This window comes from Mustela erminea, chromosome 10, assembly GCF_009829155.1.
Source record: "Mustela erminea isolate mMusErm1 chromosome 10, mMusErm1.Pri, whole genome shotgun sequence".
Lineage (NCBI taxonomy): Eukaryota > Metazoa > Chordata > Mammalia > Carnivora > Mustelidae > Mustela > Mustela erminea.
The window spans coordinates 67,462,892-67,483,305 of NC_045623.1; the positions used below are offsets into that span (position 1 = coordinate 67,462,892).

At 46.0% G+C, this 20,414-nt stretch overlaps 1 protein-coding gene and 1 long non-coding RNA gene across 6 annotated transcripts in view; one reads left to right on the top strand and one right to left on the bottom strand.

The window, feature by feature from the left end:
• The window catches only part of ECHDC2 (enoyl-CoA hydratase domain containing 2), a 32,091-nt gene continuing 11,677 nt past the window's right edge, over positions 1–20,414 (top strand). Inside the window, exons 1-3 of one of the 5 annotated variants that reach the window (XM_032303645.1) lie at positions 1–368; positions 18,266–18,333; positions 18,418–18,505. In XM_032303645.1, coding sequence (XP_032159536.1) covers positions 236–368; positions 18,266–18,333; positions 18,418–18,505 — 289 coding nt within the window. In that variant the 5' untranslated portion in view covers positions 1–235. The remainder of the gene's footprint in view (positions 369–18,265; positions 18,334–18,417; positions 18,506–20,414) is intronic. The other 4 variants (XM_032303644.1, XM_032303646.1, XM_032303642.1 and 1 more) reach the window with 4 other exon arrangements.
• LOC116568126 lies at positions 3,261–3,615 on the bottom strand. Its single transcript, XR_004276511.1, has 2 exons — positions 3,584–3,615; positions 3,261–3,355 (listed from the first exon to the last, which is right to left on the bottom strand). It is a non-coding gene; the product is annotated as an uncharacterized LOC116568126 (long non-coding RNA).

Sequence of the window (20,414 nt, forward strand, 5' to 3'; positions counted from 1 at the left end):
AAAAACACTGACCCTTAAGAGGTTGGCATCCTTGCCCCAAATCACGCAGCGGAGCTGGGTGGGCTTCGCCTAGCCAGGGTTCCAAGTCTCCAAAAGGCAAGCGGCGTGGAGAACCGCTCTGGGCTGTGCGCCCCTAGGTGGAGCAGTTGCGAAAACCAGGGACACAGCTGCGAGCTCTCTCCGGCGTGGACGGAGTAGTGGACGGGGTCTTGGCACCTTCCCAGCCTGCGCCCAGATGCTGCGCGCCCTGACCAGCGCCCTGCGCCTTCCAGGCCCCTGGAGATCCCTTCGCACCCGGGGCTGCGCCTCCCATGGAGCTACTGGGGACCCGGAGATCCAAGTGCGCGCCCTCACCGGCCGCGACCAAGGTAAGGGCGCTGTCCCGGGGAGCGCCGAGGCGGCGCGGGAGCCAGGGCCAGGGGGCCCACGACAGCGGAAAGACACCAGTAAGGGGAAGGCGGGCCGCTCACTGCGTTTGACGATTTGATTCCCAGCTGCGGTTTCCCAGTCAAGGCTCCCCAAGCCTTTCCGAAGCCTGGGGAGGTGGGTGACCACCCTGCTAGCCGCCCCGACCCTAACTGAGGTCACCTAGGTCCCTTCAGTCCCCCATTCGGGAGCTGGGGGCTTTAAAGGAGGGGAAGGCAACTCGCTCAAGGATAGTAGAGGCACCCACCGCCAGCACCAGTACCACCGCTTCCACCCCCAGTAACTTTAATTAAAAGGCTCTAACCCTCCGGGCCGAGTCCTGGCTAGGTTCCAGAGGAGCGAGGCAGCCGAGCCAATCCGCCAGTGGGGCGGACCAAGGAGGAACGAGAGCAGAGCAGAGAAGGGGCGGGAGCTGGGCTTGTTGCCCTGCGCTCTCTCCAGGCCCACGCTGGCTGACGTTTGTGCCTTTTTGAGTCAGAAAGTTCCCAATGATCCCTGGTGACATGGTTTGGAGACTATGGCCAGGAAAGAATTCTTGGTAGGAATTGGGAAAGGTGGTTTTGTTAAAGCACAGGGACAGGACCTCTGGGAAGAAAGAGAGTCCAGGGGTTTTGAGTGATTAAGTTCTAGAATATATCTGAGGTTTTGTGGAGTGAGGTCTGGAGCCAAGGACCAAGAAAGAATTCTTGAGACATCTTGGTGCAAAATGGTGGTATATTAAGGCATGGGGACAGGACCCATGGGAAGGAAGAGCTGCTGCCCCTGAGTTGTGAGGGGTGGTAGGTTATGTACCATGGGGGTGGGGGAAGTAAGGAAAAGGGAGGTTTTGATAGAACTTTCATATGCTAAAGAGGACCTACAAGATACCAGATACCAAAGGCCTAGCCATTGCCAAGGTCATTCTGCCCCCCCCCTCTTTTTTTTAGCAAGCCATTAAGACAGTTGGGAGATTCCTAAAGAATGTCACATATGTCCCACCTAGGAGTGGTGGGTAGGAGAAAGCTGCTGGGTGTCAGCTTTTGCTTTGTCCTCAGCCAGCCTTCTGTTCCCTCATCATTCCCACCTGAACAATTTTGACCCTGAAATCTTTAAGGTGGAAGGTGGAAGGTCTTAGCTTCTGTAACATCTTCCCGCTGAACAGGGGCGTAGAGTTGTCCCTACCTACTCAGGTCAACACTGGTCAGTTGGGGACTGTGTAGGGGAGTTAGGAAAGTCTGAGGCAGCTGAATCCAGGGGAGACAGCTCAGGTGATCTTCCCAAGTGGAAAGGATCATCTGTGGAAGTTATGGCAGTGAAGGAGTCGACGCCAGATGAGGAGACATGCGAGAAACAGCAAAACATGATTAATGTAGCAAAAAGAAAATGAAGCTCAAATTAAGTTTTTTGCTAGTTGACAAAAAGCCCTTTTCCAGTCCAGGAGTTTAATCAATCATTAAAGGAGAGAGGGACTGTTTAAAGTGCTAACTTGAGTATGTCATAACCCAAGAAATATTTTGTGATAATCTGGAATATAACCATAGTATTTTGTTTTTGTGATAATGTAAGGGCCTGCTTAGCCAGAGCAATTCCATTTTGGTTAAACAGTGATTTTGTTGTTTATGCAGTAAAACTTAAACTGACCCTGCCCACCCCCTCCAGAGGAACTTACTTAGAAGCAAGTCTGGGAAACCGGTAAAATATGGTCGACCAGGCCCTGATAACAGAGCCCAAATACAAGGATGGGTCAGGTCAGGTGGAGACAACAAAGTCCAGAATGCAAGGACGAGTCAGGCAGGGTGGAAACGATCTCATTGGCTAGACTCAACCACATGGCCTTTGCTCTACAAAAGCTAGTCTGTGAAGCTGGGGGTCATCCATCTCTCTGTAAGAGATGGCGCTGACCAGTCGGTTTGATTCTTGGTGCTGGCGGGAAATAAAGCTTTGCTTGACCTTCACTTTGTATCAGTCTTGCTCCTTTGTTCACGGACCCCATCAATAGCACAACTTCTACTTTGTGTAGCAGTTAAAACATTCAATACCATTCTATTTGGTAAAGCTGCTTTACATATTTGTATCACCATAACATTTTAATAGAGAAATGCTACTTTGAGGGTCATTTAGGACTGACCATGTACTTTGTAAGCGCTTCCATGTGCCAAACGTCCTCCAGTTCCAAAGGGGGAACAAAAGTGGATGTTAGTTGGTCATATCAATGAGACAGAACAAGTTCACCACTGTTTTAAGTTTGGAAGGTTGGCCAGGTTGGTAATGGCTTTAATAATGCATCCGTGATTCCAAGCAAAACCCAGGGAACAGTGGCCATATAACTAACCACTGGGTTCTGTTAGGAGACAAGTCTTCCAATTTTGGGTTTCTGTAACTACAGTCAAGATATCAAGGGCTATTCAGTTTTGGAGAGCCATCTTTTTAATGTGTAATAAAAGGTAGTCCATCATTACTTTGTAGGGACCAAGGGAGTCCAAACCTATGGACAATTTTCCTTCACAAAGTTTTTCTCACCTCCCACGGCCTTTTTGCCCAAATCAGTGGCCTTGTGTAAACCCTATATTACTTTCATTGGTTCCTAAGGTCATATCCTTTGAACGTCCTTTGAAGTGAATTACAGCTATCTCCTTAGGTAGGTGTACAGCCTTAAGAAGAGTTAATAATTTTAGGCCTGTATTGGACTGTGGAGTTATGGCTTGATAATAAACCCCTTTTCTTCCAAATTGCTCCATGGACATGTAGGACTAGGAAAGCATCTTTGGAATCAGTATTAATATTAGTTTTTAAGGCTTTGGCAATTGCAAAGTGCTAGTGAGCACTACAGCATTACCATCTTTTCTTATTCCTTTTATGAAAACTATTGTTATCAGTAAACCAACTATCATTCGTATTTTTAATAGGGGCATCTTAAATATGGCCAACTAAATAAAGTAAGATCAATAACCTCTGAACAGGGGCGCCTGGGTGGCTCAGTGGTTTAAAGCCTCTGCCTTCGGCTCAGGTCATGATCTCAGGGTCCTGAGATCAAGCCCCGCATCGGGCTCTCTGCTCAGCAGGCTCCTCTCTCTCTCTGCCTGCCTCTCTGCCTACTTGTGATCTCTCTCTCTGTCAAATAAATAAATAAAATATTAAAAAAAAAACAAAACTGAAAACCTTAAAAAAAAAATATAACCTCTGAACAGTTTTGCTCTATAGAGAAGTACAAGGGTCATAGGGTAACTAGGTTTAAAATTTGACAAGTTCTGATGGGGTCCATTATCAAAGGAGCGAGACTGATACAAAGTGAAGGTCAAGCAAAGCTTTATTTCATGCCAGTATCGAGAATCAAACCGACTGGTCAGGACCGTCTCTTACGGAGAGAGTGACGACCCCCAGCCTCACAGACTAGCTTTTATAGAGCAAAGGCCATGTGGTTGAGCCTGGCCAATGAGATTGTAATACACAGAGGAAGTTGCATAGTCATGCTAGGTCACACATGGGTGGCCAATGGAATTACAATTTACCCTATAGTAGCTGTTTGAACTAGCCTATCTATCACTCTGGTCAGAACTGGTGCCCTAGTTTGGCACCCAAAAGGCGGGGCCCATATTCATTGGTAGCTAGGGAGACAGGATGCATGCTTTACTGATTGGATGTCTCCACCTGGCCTGACTCATCCCTGCATTCTGGGCTCTGTTATCTCCACCTGACCTGACCCATCCTTGTATTTGGGCTCTGTTATCAGGGACTGGTCAACCATATTTTACTGGTTTCCCAGACTTGCTTTTAAGTAAGTTCCCCTGGGGGTGGCGGGCAGGGTCAGTTTAAGTCTTACTGCATAAAGAACAAAATCACTGTTTAACCGAGATGGAGTCGCTCTGGCTAAGTATCCCCCTTTTCTTTGGAGATTAGTCAAATCCTTGACTTTTCAGCCAGTTCTATGTCCTCTTTTGTACAAATGACATTAGGGCATTTATAATGCAGGGGCCAAAAAGTAACATTTAACAATAGGAGCAACAATGAACTCAATGAACTCATTGTTTTTTGAGTCTTAGCTTTAGTCCTCAATCAGCGGGGTGCATCGGCAGCAGCATCCATCTCTGGGGGACGTCCTCGTCCTTGGCTCGTTTGATGTGACATGCGTGAATCCGGGCCCTGATGACTTCTACTTTTATTGATGTGAGCGTGGTCAGGATGACAGTAAACGGTCCCTTCCAGCGAGGCTCTAAGTTTCCCACTTGGTGGCGGCGTATTCAAATCAAGTCCCCCAGTTGGTAAGGATGTGGTTCCACCTCCATCTCCATCTCAGTGTGGGCAGTTTGGATCCCTCGTGGCCTCTTTTTAAGACAGACTGTAATGCCTGCAGTGACCTTGGCCATCTGCAGTGCCTTGGTGAGTGCAATCTGCTTCGCTTTTTGCACCTAGGTTCTGTGTGGCAGGGCTGCCGTCCAGAGTTCCTGCTCAGGAGAAACCACTGCAGCCCCTGCATACCTCTTTCCATCAACCATGTAGCTACTCCCATCTGTGAACAGAGTCATCTCCGCATCCAGGAGGGGAGTGTCTCTGAGACCCAGCTTTATTCCTGTGACCTGGGTTAGGATCTCCCTGCTGTTGTGTGGGTGGTCAGCCAGCTCCTCTGGCAGCAATGTGCCTGGATTTAGCACCGCCAGGGGCTGGAAAGTCACTTTCGGTTTGTTGAGGAGGAGGGTCTGATACCCTGTAACTCGGGCATTTGTCATCCACCGGTGGTCAAGATGAGATTTTGACCCAAAGTCAATTTACTTGCATCCTTGACCAGGAGGGCCGTGGCAGCAATTATGCGGAGGCAAGGGGGGAACCCGGCCGCTACTGGGTCTAGTTTCTTGCTAAGATAGGCTACTGGTCTTTGCCAAGGCCCCAGAGTCTAAGTCAAAACTCCTTTGGCCACCCCTGCCTTTTCATCCACATAAAGTGGGAGGGCTTGGTAACATCTGGGATGGCCAGTGTTGAGGCACTCAGTAAGGCTGTTTGTAATTTTTGAAATGCTTCTGCCTCAGCTGGCCACTCTACCATAATGAGTCCTCCCTTAGTCAGTTCGTAGAGAGGTTGGGCAATCTCCATGAACCGCAGTATCCACAGCCTACAGTGGCCCACCATCCCAAGAAACTCCCTCACTTGTCGGGGTGTGGTGGGGCAGGGGTATCGGGTGGTCACCTGTTTCCTGGACTTAGACAGTGAATGGACTCCCTCGTGGACATCAAAGCCTAAATAAGTAGCGTGGCTCTGACAAAGCTGTGCTTTCTTTGCTGACACCCAATACCCTTTTTCCTGCAGAGTCTGTAAGAGAGCTCTCGTCCCCCGCAAGCATGACTCATAGTCCTCAGTGGCTATCAGCAAGTCATCAACATACTGTAACAGAATGACTCCTGGGTTGGAGGTTCTGTACTCATGCAAATCCTCATGTAGGGCCTTGTCAAAGATAGTGGGTGAATTCTTGAATCCTTGGGGAAGTCTTGTCCAGGTGAGCTGGCCTTGGAACCCTTCCTGTGGGTCAGACCACTCAAAAGCAAAAAGGGGCTGAGATCCCCTTGCTAAAGGTATGCAGAAAAATGCATCCTTGCGATGTAAGACGGTATACACAGTTCTTTTGGGGCCCAGGAAGGAGAGTAGGGTATAGGGGTTAGGCATCATCAGGTGGATATCTTCAACCCGTTTATTAACTTCCCACAAGTCCTAAACAGGTCGGTATTCCCCAGTCTCGGCCTTTTTGACAGGCAGCAAAGGTGTGTCATTAAAACATAATTTTTTTCTCTAAAATAACCCTCATTTCCAGAGATAGCCAAATCAGGACTAATTTATTTGAAAAACAAGTCCAGTTTTAACAAACTTGGCCTAATTATTTACATAAGATGAGCAAGAACAGTGAGTGATCATATAGATCTTTAAGAATCTGCTTTGCTGGAACTTCTTATAAGGAATCTCTAGGTTGAACTTTTAGTAGCCTCTCCAGGCCAGAAGCCAAGCCACATTACTTGCCATCAGACATGCCTGCAATACCTGTCGATTTGGGCAGATTCCTCTTTCTGAGGTCCCAAAAGTATCCTGAGGTTTCTGCACCTGCAAGGAAGTGACATTCTTTACTCACCTGGTGAGGCTGCTGGGAACTCTGTAAGCAGGGTACTAGGCCAACAGTCCAAGGGGCTTTATGGTTCCAAGTTTCATAAAGTCAACCTTAGTTCCTAAAAGCTGTTTGGTCATATCTGAGTCTATGTATGTCTTTCTCAAATATGACATTCCACTCAAAGTCTTGGTAAAATTACTAATGGTGTCCTGTTACAAGAACAGATTCTTACTGAACTTATGCAAATAAATGATTGCCATGGAAGAATACTTACTGAGACCATTTGAGTTTCAGAGAGTTCAGATAGAAGAGTTGAATGCTTTGATTTGTTTACAAATTAGTATTTTTACATTTCTGTAAGTCACAGATAACTTAAGTAAAATTTTCCTTAGTGTGGAAGAGCAAACATTAGAGACCCAGCAGTGTTTAAAATAAGACTTAACACTATCATCTTTTAGTTAATTTAACCCCATGTTACTAATTCTGGTTTAGTTTGAATGCAGCTTTAGTTCTGGAAATTCTTACCCATTTCAGTTTTAGGATTTTTAATATAGAGAATACCTGTTTTTGTCCTTAAAGTCCTTTATATGAATCTCCTTTAAGGTGAAACTCATTTTACAAGAGAATTAAAACAAAAAAAACTCAGAAATGGACATTGTTAATGATCTGAGATTTCACTATGATACTGTAGACAAAGAAACTCAGTTATTCTGCGACCCACTGACACATAACACTTCAGTAATTACAGTATCAAGTGATGAGCTATCAAACATTAAAACTGGGGTGCCTGGGTGGCTCAGTGGCTTAAAGCCTCTGCCTTCGGCTCAGGTCATGAGCCCAGGGTCCTTGGATTGAGCCCCGCATCGGGCTCTCTGCTCAGCAGGGAGCCTGCTTCCCCCTCTCTCTCTCTGCCTGCCTCTCTGCCTACTTGTGATCTCTGCCTATCAAATAAATAAATAAAATCTTAAAAATATATATATAAAAGGGACGCTTGGGTGGCTCAGTTGGTTAAGCAGCTGCCTTCGGCTCAGGTCATGATCCCAGCGTCCTGGGATCGAGTCCCATATCGGGCTCCTTGCTCAGCAGGAAGCCTGCTTCTCTCTCTGCCTCTGCCTGCCACTCTGTCTGCCTGTGCTCACTCTCTCTGACCAAAAAAAAAAAAAATCTATATATATATATCTATATCTATATATAGATATACCTATATATATATATTTATATCTATATCTATATATATATAAAATTTAAAACTTTAGGAAATGCATAGAATCTCTAGAATAGTTGTAGCATTTACTCAAATGTAACCCAAGGTTTATTATTTGTTTAGCAGTACTTCCTGAGTAACTTAGCATACCAAGGAAAATTCTAATGAGTTAAAGAGATTTCATTTACAATTTAAATCTTGTCAACATCTGCTAAAGTCGTATAAAATTTTAAAGCACTTGCCTAAATATAATTAGGGATGTTAAAGACCTGATACAGGAAAAATGTGGGAAATGGTTTTTCTGGGCAGGCAAAGAGGGAACAACTATTTACATTTTCTTCCTAACAGCAGATTAATTTAAGAAAACTGTATTTTTGAATGGAGACCATTTTAATCTTATACCAGTATACCTTTAAAACCCATTCATTTCAATCTTAGTCTGTTCTGACCACACCTAAAACTTTTTTTCTGAAGGTTTCCCTTCACAAACCTTTTACTTTCTTTTACATTTATATTTTGTCCCAAGCCACTTCTTTTCAAACCATCTCATTTAGAACAAAATTACCTTTTATCTTTAACAAATGCATTCCCATTCCATATATTTCTTTCTTTTTTTTTTTTTAAAGATTTTATTTATTTGTTAGAGAGAGAGAGAGAGAGAGAGATACAGAGCGCAAGCACAGGCAGACAGAGTGGCAGGCTAGAGGCAGAGGGAGAAGCAGGCTCCCTGCCGAGCAAGGAGCCCGATGTGGGACTCGATCCCAGGACGCTGGGATCATGACCTGAGCTGAAGGCAGCCACTTAACCAACTGAGCCACCCAGGCGTCCCTCCATATCTTTCTTAAGTATCTATTTTTCCACATACAGAATTGTTTCCCATATTTCCATTAGTCTTAGTTACAGTTAGAATTTTGTACTCTTAGAAACACCTTAGTCTCTAGTCAGTTAAGTATTAACAACTTGTGAACTGTTGCAACAGAATTTTCAGATGGCAAACTTATAAATCAGTTAAGCATAAAACATGTTTACCAACAGATTTAAATATTCTTAGTTTCTTTGCAGTAAGTCAAAAGCATTTACTTGACTTAGCATTTTATCCTATTTGAAAGACCTAGATGTCCAATGAATTGAATTCCCTTTGTCATCCAAGCAAAACTTTAACTTTCAGGTTACCAAAGACTTTGAAAGCTATATTAACAATTACCCATGAAAACTCTGAGACAATGAACCATCAGTTTAGTCATCTTTTTGCTAACAGCCCAGCGGAGGTAACATGAGGTTATTTGACCTTCAGTAAACCTTGACAGAATAAAAGTTTCACACTTACTGCTGTAACTTCGAAGACAGGTCTATCTTAATTAAACCAACAAACGTAACTTAATTTAAATACTGATTTATGTTCCACCAGGGCCCACCCCATTTTCAGTATTTACCTAAGACACGGGTGGGGAAATCTGAAGTTGGGGGTGTTAGGTCCGGGGTGCTCTTCTTGCTCCTTAGTAGTGAAGAGAGAAGGAGCCTTGGTGCATGGTCTGGAGGCCAGTCTTGCAGGCCGCACCACGATGGTGCAGAAACGGGAGAAGGGGGAGACAGAAGAAACAAAGTGCTGCCAAGAGGCAGAGAAAGGATTCCTGGTTTTAGAGCTCATCAGCCCCAACAGAGAAACACACGCTGTGTTTTCCCGCCAAAAAGGGGGGAGAGGTTAAGCAGTCCATGTCCGGCCAGAGAAGAGAGCGAATTTCCCTGAAACAAAGGAGTTTGGGCAGCTGCTTGGGAATATTCCTTAAAATCTTTGCCTTGAGTTAGACTAACCCCAATTGGCTCCAGTTAAAGCCATTAACACAGGAAATGAGTGAGGGAGAAGCCCCCACATCTATTAGGAGGGACAGAGAGAAAGTCAGAGTCCCCTTTGCTAGGGATGGCCTGTGTATCCTCCAGCAACCTGGGTTTACAAGGAGAAGGCTTCTTTACATAATTATCATCCAGCATATCTGGAGGGAGTTTACTAGCTGACTCATTTGGGCAAACACATTCTGCAAAAGGCCTTTAGTTCGGGGTCCTGGTGTAGAGCATTGAAGGCCTAGCTATGAGCAATGAAGGTACCCTAGGTCCATTTGCCCTGTTTCCTGCAGAGGAGATCTAACTGATAGATCCCACTGAGGCCATGCAGTGTGACAGGAGCTCTATCCTTTCCTAAGTTTTGCAATCCAAATTATTTCCAGTGGGTTAAAAGGCACTCTAAGGTAGAGTCCTTGGAAACTGAAGAAGGCTACTGAGGCCATGCTCCCAGTAAAGAAGGTCCATTACCAAATCCCTCCTGACTCCTGGGTGGCGTCCCACACTGGATTATGTCAGAGGTTCCCGTGTGTCAAAATCAACCTGAGGCTTCCCTCAAGACATCGCTATTGATCACGATCCTGCCTTACCCGGGAAGGCATTCCTGCACGTAAAAGGCCCTGGAGGGGTGCCGGCGCCCCTACCCTTCCCCATTGCATCCTAGGCTGCCAATGGGTACCTGGTAAATGGACCAAAATACTGTGCCATGCTATGCCATCTTCTGTCCTGAAGATTGCATACTGTTTTGCCATTTTAACCCATGGAAATACTAGAAAAGTGGGGCGCTGGGTGGCTCAGTGGGTTAAAAGCCTCTGCCTTTGGCTCAAGTTACGATCTCGGGGTCCTGGGATGGAGCCCTGCATCGGGCTCTCTGCTCAGCGGGGAGCCTGCTTCCTCCTCTCTCTCTGCCTACTTGTGATCTCTGTCAAATAAATAAAAATTAAAAATCTTAAAAAAAAAGAAATACTGGACAAGTTTGTCAAGAGGAAATTACCCAATTTCGTAGCTTTAAGTAGTCTGTAGAAGACACTGACGAGAAACAGTAAAGATTGAAATCCATCATGGTCTATGTGACATTCCAACACATGTGGTCCTTACAGCAAACTTACCTAGGAAATGGTCCCTGGTTGCATTTTAATTCAATCAGGTACTGGTTTTGACCGGCTTCCAGTGGTGGTCCTGCGGCCAGAAATGGCTAGGCCAGGGATGTGGAGGGGATCACATTAGACCAATCAGGAGGAAATCTCACACGGGATTCTTAAGGTTGGCAGCCGTCCTGGTGACTTAGGTGGCTGTCCCGAGCCCAAGACAAGACCACTTGGTGTAAGAACAGGAACAGAGAGAGGGCATCAAGTTTCTGAGTCTTACTACCATTCTGGCCAGGGTACTGACTTCCAGCCAAAACGCAGACATTCTCCTCCCTGTAGAATAGCCACAGGTTAGAGGATTCCAGCCTGAGCAATCAACTTGCATTTGTGTTCCAGTAAGACCACACTCCTTGAAAAGCCCCTGAAATGAGACTAAAGGAAGAGGAGAGAATTTTGCACTGAAGCTCAGAGTCCAAATGTAAAGACTCACACTCCCACGTTCGGCCACCAAATGATGAAATTCTAGAATATACGTGAGGTTTGGTGGAGGGAGGTCCAGAGTCAAGGACTAAGAAAGAATTCTTGAGACATCTTTGGTGCAAAATGGTGGTATATTAAGGCATGGGGACAGCACCTGTGGGCAGGAAGAGCTGCTGCCCCTGGGTTGTGAGGGGTGGGCAGTTATATATCATGGGGGTGGGGGAAGTAAGGAAAAGGGAGGTTTCAATAGAACTTTCGTATGCCAAAGAGGACCTACATGATACCAGATACCAGAGTCCTTGCCATTGCCAAGGTTGTTCTGCCCTTTTTAGCAAGCTATTAAGATAGCTGGGAGATTCCTAAAGAATGTCACGTATGTCCCTCCCAGGAGTGGGGGTGGGAGAAGGTTGCTGGGTGTCAGCTTTTGCTTTGTCCTCAGCCAGCCTTCTGTTTCCTCATCATGAAGAGGGACTGATTATGTAAGATTTTCTATCCTCTGGACAGGTGGGTAATGTTAGGGCTCCAGGAAGTTGAGTCTATAGGTTTCTGGAGATTGCTTTTTTCTTACGAATCATTAAAGCAGTTGCAAATGGATCAAGACTGGAGTCCTGCTGGAAGCTGATCTCCAGCAGTTAACCTTTTGTTTTTCCCCTTTCCTTTGTTCTGGGGCAGCCAGGTGTGCCTGAGGAATGTCGCACTTGTTCTAGCTGGGTGCAGGGCAGGGGCAGGTGTCACAGAGCAGCTTGTGCTTTGCCCTCAGCCTACCTTCTCCCTCATCAACTGGCAGAGAACATTTTCGATTGCACCTGTTGTGTTGTTTTTGCAGGGGTGAGAGGAGACCAAAGTGCGTTCAGTGGGGTTACTCACGGGCCTCATTTACCATCAGGGCAAAACCAGTTCTGTTTTGGCTTTACTTTCTCCCCAATCCCAAGCCCTCTCCCTAAATTTGTTGTAACTTGGTTTGTGTTTTAATTTACGTAGTTCTTTTTTTTTTTTTTAAGATTTTATTTATTAATTTGACAGAGAGAAATCACAAGTAGACAGAGAGGCAGGCAGAGAGAGAGAGAGAGAGGGAAGCAGGCTCCCTGCTGAGCAGAGAGCCCGATGCAGGGCTCAATCCCAAGACCCTGAGATCATGACCTGAGCCGAAGGCAGCGGCTTAATCCACTGAGCCACCCAGGCGCCCTAATTTACGTAGTTCTAATGTACATAGATGGTGGTGTACTGTATACATCTTGTGTTTATTCCTTCATTTTTCCCCCTGCCTGATTCAAAGGTTTTTGTTTTGTTTTGTTTGTTTGACAATGTAGAGAAGTTTATTAAGTGAAGATACAGAAAAACCTCTCAAGAATGAGAGGGGTCCCCACCAGGGTTGTCAACCAGGGCCATTAGGGTTGGTCTTTTATAGAAAGCTAACCAGGGAACTTAAATCCTCTTAACTTAACCAATCATCTTGACTTACTCCTTTTTTAGGGGCCGGTGATTCTTTGTTGGTCACAGGTTGTTACCATAAAGACACCCACCCCCACGCCTAGGGCAGGGTGGTCCGATTTGTCCCCTATTTCTGGTTTCCCCACACCTCCACCTTTTGGGGATTTCTGAGAGCCTGATCACTTAGCTCCCTATCTCTCCCTACATAGCTCCCCTGTCCCTTCCTCATTCCGCCCCCTGGAACAGTAACTCTAACTGCCCTTACGGAATGGGACGATGACCGCTCTGGCTGCTTCCTGCTGAAATAAGGCAGTGGGCTGTTTGGCAGTTAGAATCTATCCAAGGGTCCATCCAGGTTCTTATGGTATGACTCCAGGGGGTCATGATGAGCAGCAAACAGTGCAGGGAACCCTCCTACACTGTTGGTGGGAATGCAAGCTGATTCTAAGTTGTTGTTGTTGTTGTTTTAAAGATCTTATTTATTTATTTGACAGAGAGAGCGCCAGAGAGCACAAGCAGGCAGAGGGAGAAGCAGGGTCCCTGTTGAGCAGAGAGCCAGATGTGGGGCTTGATCCCAGAACCTTGAGCCAAAGGCAGAGGCTTAACCCACTGAGCCACCCAGGCTCTCCAGATCACTATCTCTTTGATAATCAGTGACCTGAAACAAGGACTTGTGCCTCAACTTTACAAAACAATCACTTGTCAAATTAAGGCTCACTTGCAAATGACAGAATGTTTTATCCCCAAAACACCCCCAAGGATTGGCAGATTAAGCCTCTGCCCTTGCTAGAGGGCAAGTAGAAGGCAGGAGAAAGGCCAGGAGAAGGGAACTACTGAGAAAAGGTGGAGGAGGCAGGAGGAGGGGGAGGCTCACAGAGGAGAATCCATTCCCCTCCAGCCCATTTTAGAGTCATTTGATGTTTGCGTTAGAAGGCAGGGCTTCTGCTCCTACGGAAGCTGATGGCATCACAGCATTCTGCACTTCTTTACCTGTTGCCCTTGAAAATAGGATTAGTTGGGGCGCCTGGGTGGCTCAGTCCTCAAGCATCTGCCTTTTGGCTCAGGTCGTGGTCCCAGCGTCCTGAGATCCAGTCCCACATCGGGCTCCCTGCTCAGTGGGAAGCCTGCTTCTCCCTTTCCCATTCCTCCTGCTTGTGTCCCCTCTCTGACTGTGTCTCTCTCTGTCAAATAAATAAATAAAATCTTTAAAAAAAGAAAAGAAAATGGGATTAGATTTTTAACCACTCTTGGCTCTTCTTATGACTTGACTCAGTTCCTTAGCTGGGTGCGCAGGGTTCAGCACCACCACCTCACCTTCCCATCTTCTCTCTTCCAGTGGGGGTTCATCTTACACCGTCCCACTTCTGTTTTGTCCCCTTGAATTCTCTTTCCTCTCTGCTGATATAAGTCCTTCTGCAATTACTCCTCCCCCTCCCATTATCCCTTTACTTTCCATTTATCTGGACTGGGCTCTCTCATAGGCTGTTAGCTCTGTGGAAATAAGGATTGCCAGCTGAGTCCGGCTGTTAATATAAGGCACATTCACTTCTTCTCTGGGGCTCAGTTTCCCCTTCTATATAGTATGGGGTTGTAAAACCACTTGGTCCCTAATACCTTGCAGTGTTTTCTTTTTTCTTTTTTAAATGATTTTATCTGGGGCGCCTGGGTGGCTAAGTGGGTTAAGCCTCTGCCTTCCGCCCAGGTCATGATCCCAGGGTCCTGGGATTGAGCCCCACACTAGGCTCTCTGCTCAGCGGGAAGCCTGCTTTCCCCACCCTCTCTGCCTGCCTCTCGGCCTGCTTGTGATCTCTGTCTGTCAAATAAATAAATAAAATCTTTAAAAAAAAAAAGTTCTTAAAAAAATAAATGATTTATTTATTTGCGAGAGAGAGGACGCACACGTGCGCACACAAGCAGGGGGTAGGGGCAGAGGGAGAGGGAGAAGCAGACTCCGCACTGAGCAGGAAGCCCAACGTGGGGCTCCATCCCAGGTCCCTGAGACCTGAGCAGAAGTTAGATGCTTAGCTGACTGAACCACCCTGGTACCCCTTACAGTGTGCTTTCTATTGACTCTTCCAGGGAGCAAGAATTTTCTGTCCTCTTCAAGGTCTTTCTGGCTGGACTAAGAATCAAATTGACGTGAAATAGATTAACAGGAGAAAATCAAATTTAATTCTGTATGTACAGGGAATTCATACAGACATGGAAATTCCAAAAACGGGCAAAATGAGATACATAAGTCACTCTGACCTAAGGAGAAGAGGGTAGGGGTCTGGAACTTCAGAGGGAAGGAATACAATTCACAAAAAAGATGAAAAGGAGTAAATGTTTGCTAAACAAATGTTTGCTGGGCCACCCAGAAACAATGGGTCATAGAGGACTTTGATCAAACAGGCCATAGGCTGCCTGGGTGACACAGTCGGTTAAGGGGTTAAACTTCTGAGTCTTGGTTGCTGCTCAGGCTCAGCAGTCAGCAAGTATGCTTAACGTCTTTCTCTCTCTCCCTTTGTCCCTTACCTTCTACTTGCTCTCTTGAGTTCTCCTCTCTCTCAAATAAATAAACCTTTTTTTGAAAAGATTTTATTTATTTATTTGAGAGAGTGAGCATAAGTTGGGGGAAGGAGCAGAGAAAGAGGGAGAAGCAGACTCCCCACTGAGCAGGGACCCGGACTTTGGGCTCCATCCCAGGACCCCAGGACTATGACCTGAGCCAAAGGCAGTCCGTTTAACTGACTGAGCCATCCAGGTGCCCCTCAAGTAAATAAATCTTAAACAAGGCATCTGGGTGGCTCAGGGGGTTAAAGCCTCTGCCTTCCACTCAGGTCATGGTGCCAGGGTCCTGGGATGGAGCCCCGCATCAGGCTCTCTGCTCCGCAGAGAGCGGAGCAGGGAGCCTGCTTCCTCCCCTCTCTCTCTGCCTGCCTCTCTGCCTACTTGCGATCTTTCTCTCTCTGTCAAATAAATAAATAAAATCTTTTAAAAATAAATCAATAAATGAATCTTAAACAACAATAACAAATCAGGTCTTGCTATGTTCCTCCCAGTCTACCATACATAGTTCACAGTAGTTATTTATGGTGATAACGCTCTTCCTGGATCAGATCCTGTATCTAAATTATTTTTGGGCAGTTGTTGGGGAGGGGGAGGTAAAGAGCTCTTCCTGAATTTGCTGGGTTTGACTGTTTTTTAACTCAAATAATCTTCATGCCAAAGTGACCCAAAGCAGCCTGCCCTTGGTCCCTGCCACTCCCCCCTATATTACCTGACCTGAGATGGAGGCCATGCAGTTAGAAGTGAGCTAAGGTCAGCTGCTAAGGAAATTATTAACCAGTGGCTTGTGGGTTTGGTAAGATCGGAGATGGTGTGATACAGATCTACTGCTCTGCAGAGGGCAATGCTCTCGGTATCAGAGCTCAACAAAAAGCTTCAGGACCATGGCTGAGTTCTCTCTTATTTCTCCAGGATTTGACATGTAGGAGTACAAACTGAATGAAAGCCAAAGACACCCTGTCTGGCTCCTCATAGCACCCAGCTTGAAGTTCTTTCCTTCTCTTGAATCCTGGAATTTTCCCTAGCATCTATGCCTTTTTCCTGTTACTATACCCATAAACTCTGGATAAGCACTTATGGGCATCATCTTTTTTTTTTTTTTTTAGATTTTTAGATTTTATTTTTAAATACTCCGTACACCCAGCATAGGGTTTGAACTTAACAACTCCAAGATTAAGTAAGAGTCACATGCTCTAGCAACTGAGCTAGCTAGGTGGCCCAAGCATTATCGCCTTAAATCCTCTAACAACCTTTTTATAATTTCTTTTTATGGATCAGGAAATTGAAGGCCTGAAGAGTAAACCAACTTGCCCAAGGTCAATGGCTAAGCTGTGACTTGAGCCAAGCACCCTATTTGTCTTCTGAAGAAGAAGATAAAGATGGAGAGAAGGGATAGAGATGAAATATGGGAGACATCCAGCCAGTAAGAAAGGAGACAGAACAGGAAAGTGAAGAGAAAGTTTCTATCAATCTCAAGATGTCGTGACTGTGTTAGTTTTCTATTGCCACATAACAAATTACCTCAAGCTTTACAATAACTTTAAGCTTTACAATAACTCAAGCTTTAAAATAACACACATTTATTGTCTTATAGCTTCTGGAGGTCAGAAGTTCAAGCATAATTGGGCAGGGTTCTCTGCTTCAGGGATTTACTGAGTTGCAATCCCAGGAGTTGGCCAGGGCTGTGGTCTCATTGTAGGCTTGACTAAGGAGAGATCTACTTCCAAGCTGGGGGCTGCCTCTAGTTGCTTGCCACATGACCCTCTCTATAGGCCCACTAGTTTGGCTAGTGTGCCCTAGCAAGAGAGAGTCTTATGTATGCATTGTAGCCTAATGATAGAACTAACACCTCATCACCAGTGCCATATAATTAAACCGCAGTCTTGGAAGTGACATTTTATGATCTTAGCTGCATTCTTTTGGTTAGAAGCAATTCACAGGCCTTGCCCACACTCCAGGGAAAGAGATTATTGAGGCTATGAAGACTGGGCCCAGTCTAGGGTCTATCTGCCATGAAGACCTTGGACTGCTATACTCCACGAAGACCTTGGACTGCTATACTCCAGTGTGGTTTTTCTTTATCTACTAGAGTTTTTCTTCCTTAAAGTTGTAGCATTTTCTCTCCTGGAGCTCTAGAGCTGGAGAAGACCTTGGGCGCATCTGTGGGACTTCCAGAGGCCTGCTGGGCTCAAAGAACTTTTTGAAGGTTTCCAAGAAGGCCAAGGAGGCCACCTAATCTGAAATGTTATGGTTTTCTGTCCTGAACCACAGTTCTCTAACTCCTGGCTGGCAACTCTGTCCCTTGAGAGCCCTGAAACTTTCATTGTTCCTTCCCGTGTTACAGATCAACTCACACTGAGAAAGCCATCTTAATAAATAGGGCTTGCTCCACAGACAAGGCTAAGAACCCTGGAATGAAATAATGAGAGGACTTTGAAGACTAAAGGATAGGTAAACATGAGAGGGAAAACAGCCAAGAAGGTATAAGAGTATTTGAGCCCATGCCCAGAGCTGGGCTCTCTTCTCTACAACTGGCCCAGATTGTGGGGGTAGGTTGAGGCTAGAGTAGGAAGCAATGGCCAGATTGGGGAAGGGGGGCATCTTTTGGGTGATATTAAGGAATTTGACTTAATTTTGGTGAGAAGGGAAAGGGAGGGACGTGATTGGATTTGGGTTAGAAAGAGGATTTGGACCCAAATGAGGGAATCACTGTGGAGACAAGAGGAAGAGCAAGACTGAAGGCAAGAGGGCCAGTTGGGCAATTCATGTAGTAGAGGAGAGAGCCCATATCAGGTTACTGGCTGCAGGGAGGGTATCAGCTGAAAGGTCTGAGATCTGTTTAAGAGGTTGAATTGTTCAGCGAGACTGAGTAAATTGCATAGGTTAGGAAGAGGGAGCAGCAGGACAGCCTTCTGGGTTGACAGATCATTTGCTAACGAAGGGTACAGGAGAAAGACTGAGCCATGGGTTTACAAGCTCTTCCACTTCTGTGAAGCAGAAGGAACAAGCAGTTATTCTCTACATTTTATCGTCAGGGAAACTGAAGCATGGGTGTATGTGACTTGTCCCAAGTCCCAGTGCTCATGAAGTGTAGAGGTTGCCCAGAACCCGGGCTGCTGCCTCCACACCCCAGCCCAGGAGTGAGCAGGCCTATTGGCTCACCCAAGGCTACCCTGTCACTTGCAGGAATCACTGAGATTCTGATGAACAGACCGAGTGCCCGCAATGCTCTGGGGAACGTCTTGGTCAGCCAGGTGAGAAAGGGCAGACACCAGGGTGGGGCGGGGGTGTTGGGCTGGGGCTGGGCTGGCGGGTATCTGACAAGGTCTCCTCTGCAGCTGCTGGAAGCTCTGGCCCAGCTGCGGGAGGACCAGCAAGTGCGTGTTCTGCTCTTCAGAAGTGGAGTGAAGGGTGTGTTCTGCGCAGGTGGGTTTCCTCCCCTGCCGGTACCCCTCCCTCTGGGCTCATCAGGATATCCCCAGCCTACAGGGGGTCGAGGGCTGAGGTCAGCTCTAGCATAGGACTTATTATTCCCGTTTTTCAGATGTGAACTCAAAAACTCAAGAGGTAAAATTCCTTGCCTAGTGTTACACAGCTAGTAAGAGGTAAAACAGAATTTTACCTTGGCCCCTCTCATCCCCAAATCCTTGTTCTTTCTGCTACACCATGCTTTGTTCTGACCCTTCACTGAGGAAATGAAGAAACCGAGTCCAGTGACATTCACAAGGTCTGTGGCCAAGATAGGACTCTGTGCCCCTTTGCCCATCCACAAGATCTCAGTCCCTGTCACCATAGCTCTCCACTGCCCCTTGACAGTTTGGTTCTCACAAGAGGACAAGCACCATGAATTTCTGTTTCAAAGACTAGAAACATCCCATCCCACAAGAAGCAAGTGAGTGAGAGATATGCTGGGCTAAGAACCCACTCTGGGATGACTGGGGAAGGGACAACAGTGGTCAGTGGGAAGGTGGGAAGGGGCCGTGGGGCACTGTAGGAGATCTGGGTCTGTTCCTGACTTGCTCTGGAATCCTGAGATCACCCCTACCCCTCCCTGCACCTCAGTTTCTCCATCTGTCATGAGGGGTTGGAACTAATCAAAGACTTGCAAGGGCTCTCAGCTCTGACTTCTTAGTCTCAGGCTTGAAGAGAATATACTCACCTCCTACTCCTACCTCCACGCCCCTGCCAGCCTTAGATGACACTACTTTGACCAAGATCCTTGCCCACCTCCATGCCACTGTATCCTGCCCTCGCTTCTCAGTTCTCATCTTACCTGACTGCTCAGTCTCCTTGGACCACACTCGTCCCCTCCTGTTAAAAAATAATCAATGTCAACTGTTTCTCAATAAAACTGAAAAGAAATTATATATTTATATACATATATATGTATATATATATATTTTTAAAGATTTTATTTATTTATTTGTCATAGAGAGAGAAGTGAGAGCAAGCACAGGCAGACAGAGTGGCAGGCAGAGGCAGAGGGAGAAGCAGGCTCCCTGCTGAGCAAGGAGCCCGATGTGGGACTCGATCCCAGGACGCTGGGATCACGACCTGAGCCGAAGGCAGCCGCTTAACCAACTGAGCCACCCAGGCATCCCAAGAAATAATATATTTTAAATATTATATTATACATTTTAAATTGTGGTAAATATATACATTACACAGTTTACATTTTAACCATTTTTAAGTATAAAATTAAGTAACACTGAGTATAGTGTGGTGCAGCTATCTGAGTCACAAGGCCATGCAACTATCGCCACCATCCAGTTCAAGAAATTTTTCATTATCCCAAATTCTGAACTCATTAAGCAATTCTTCCCCATTCCTCCTTCCTCTACCAGGCCTTGATAATCTCTGTTGTACTCTCTCTCTCTATTAATTTGCCTATCCTAGTTACCTCATACAAGCAGAATCATACATTTGGTCCTTGTGTCTGGGTTCTTTTACTTAGCATAATGTCCTCAAGTTTCATCCATGGTGTAGCATGGCAGAATTTCATTCCTGAAATTCTGAATCATATTCAGAATGGAATATGGCTGAATCATATTCCATTGTATATATACTACATTGTGGTGTTTTTGTTATTTTAAGATTTTGTTTATTTATTTGTCAGAGAGAGGGAGAGCACAAGCAGGGGAGAGAAGGCAGAGGGAGATGGAGCAGCAGACTCCCTGCTGAGCAAGGAGCCTGAGATGGGACTTGATCCTGGGATCCTGACTTGAGCTGAAGGCAGACACTTAAACGACTGAGCCACCCAGGTGCCCCTTGTTTATCTCTCTTGATGGGCACTAGGTTGTTTATACCTTTTGGCTATTGTGAATAATGCTGCTAT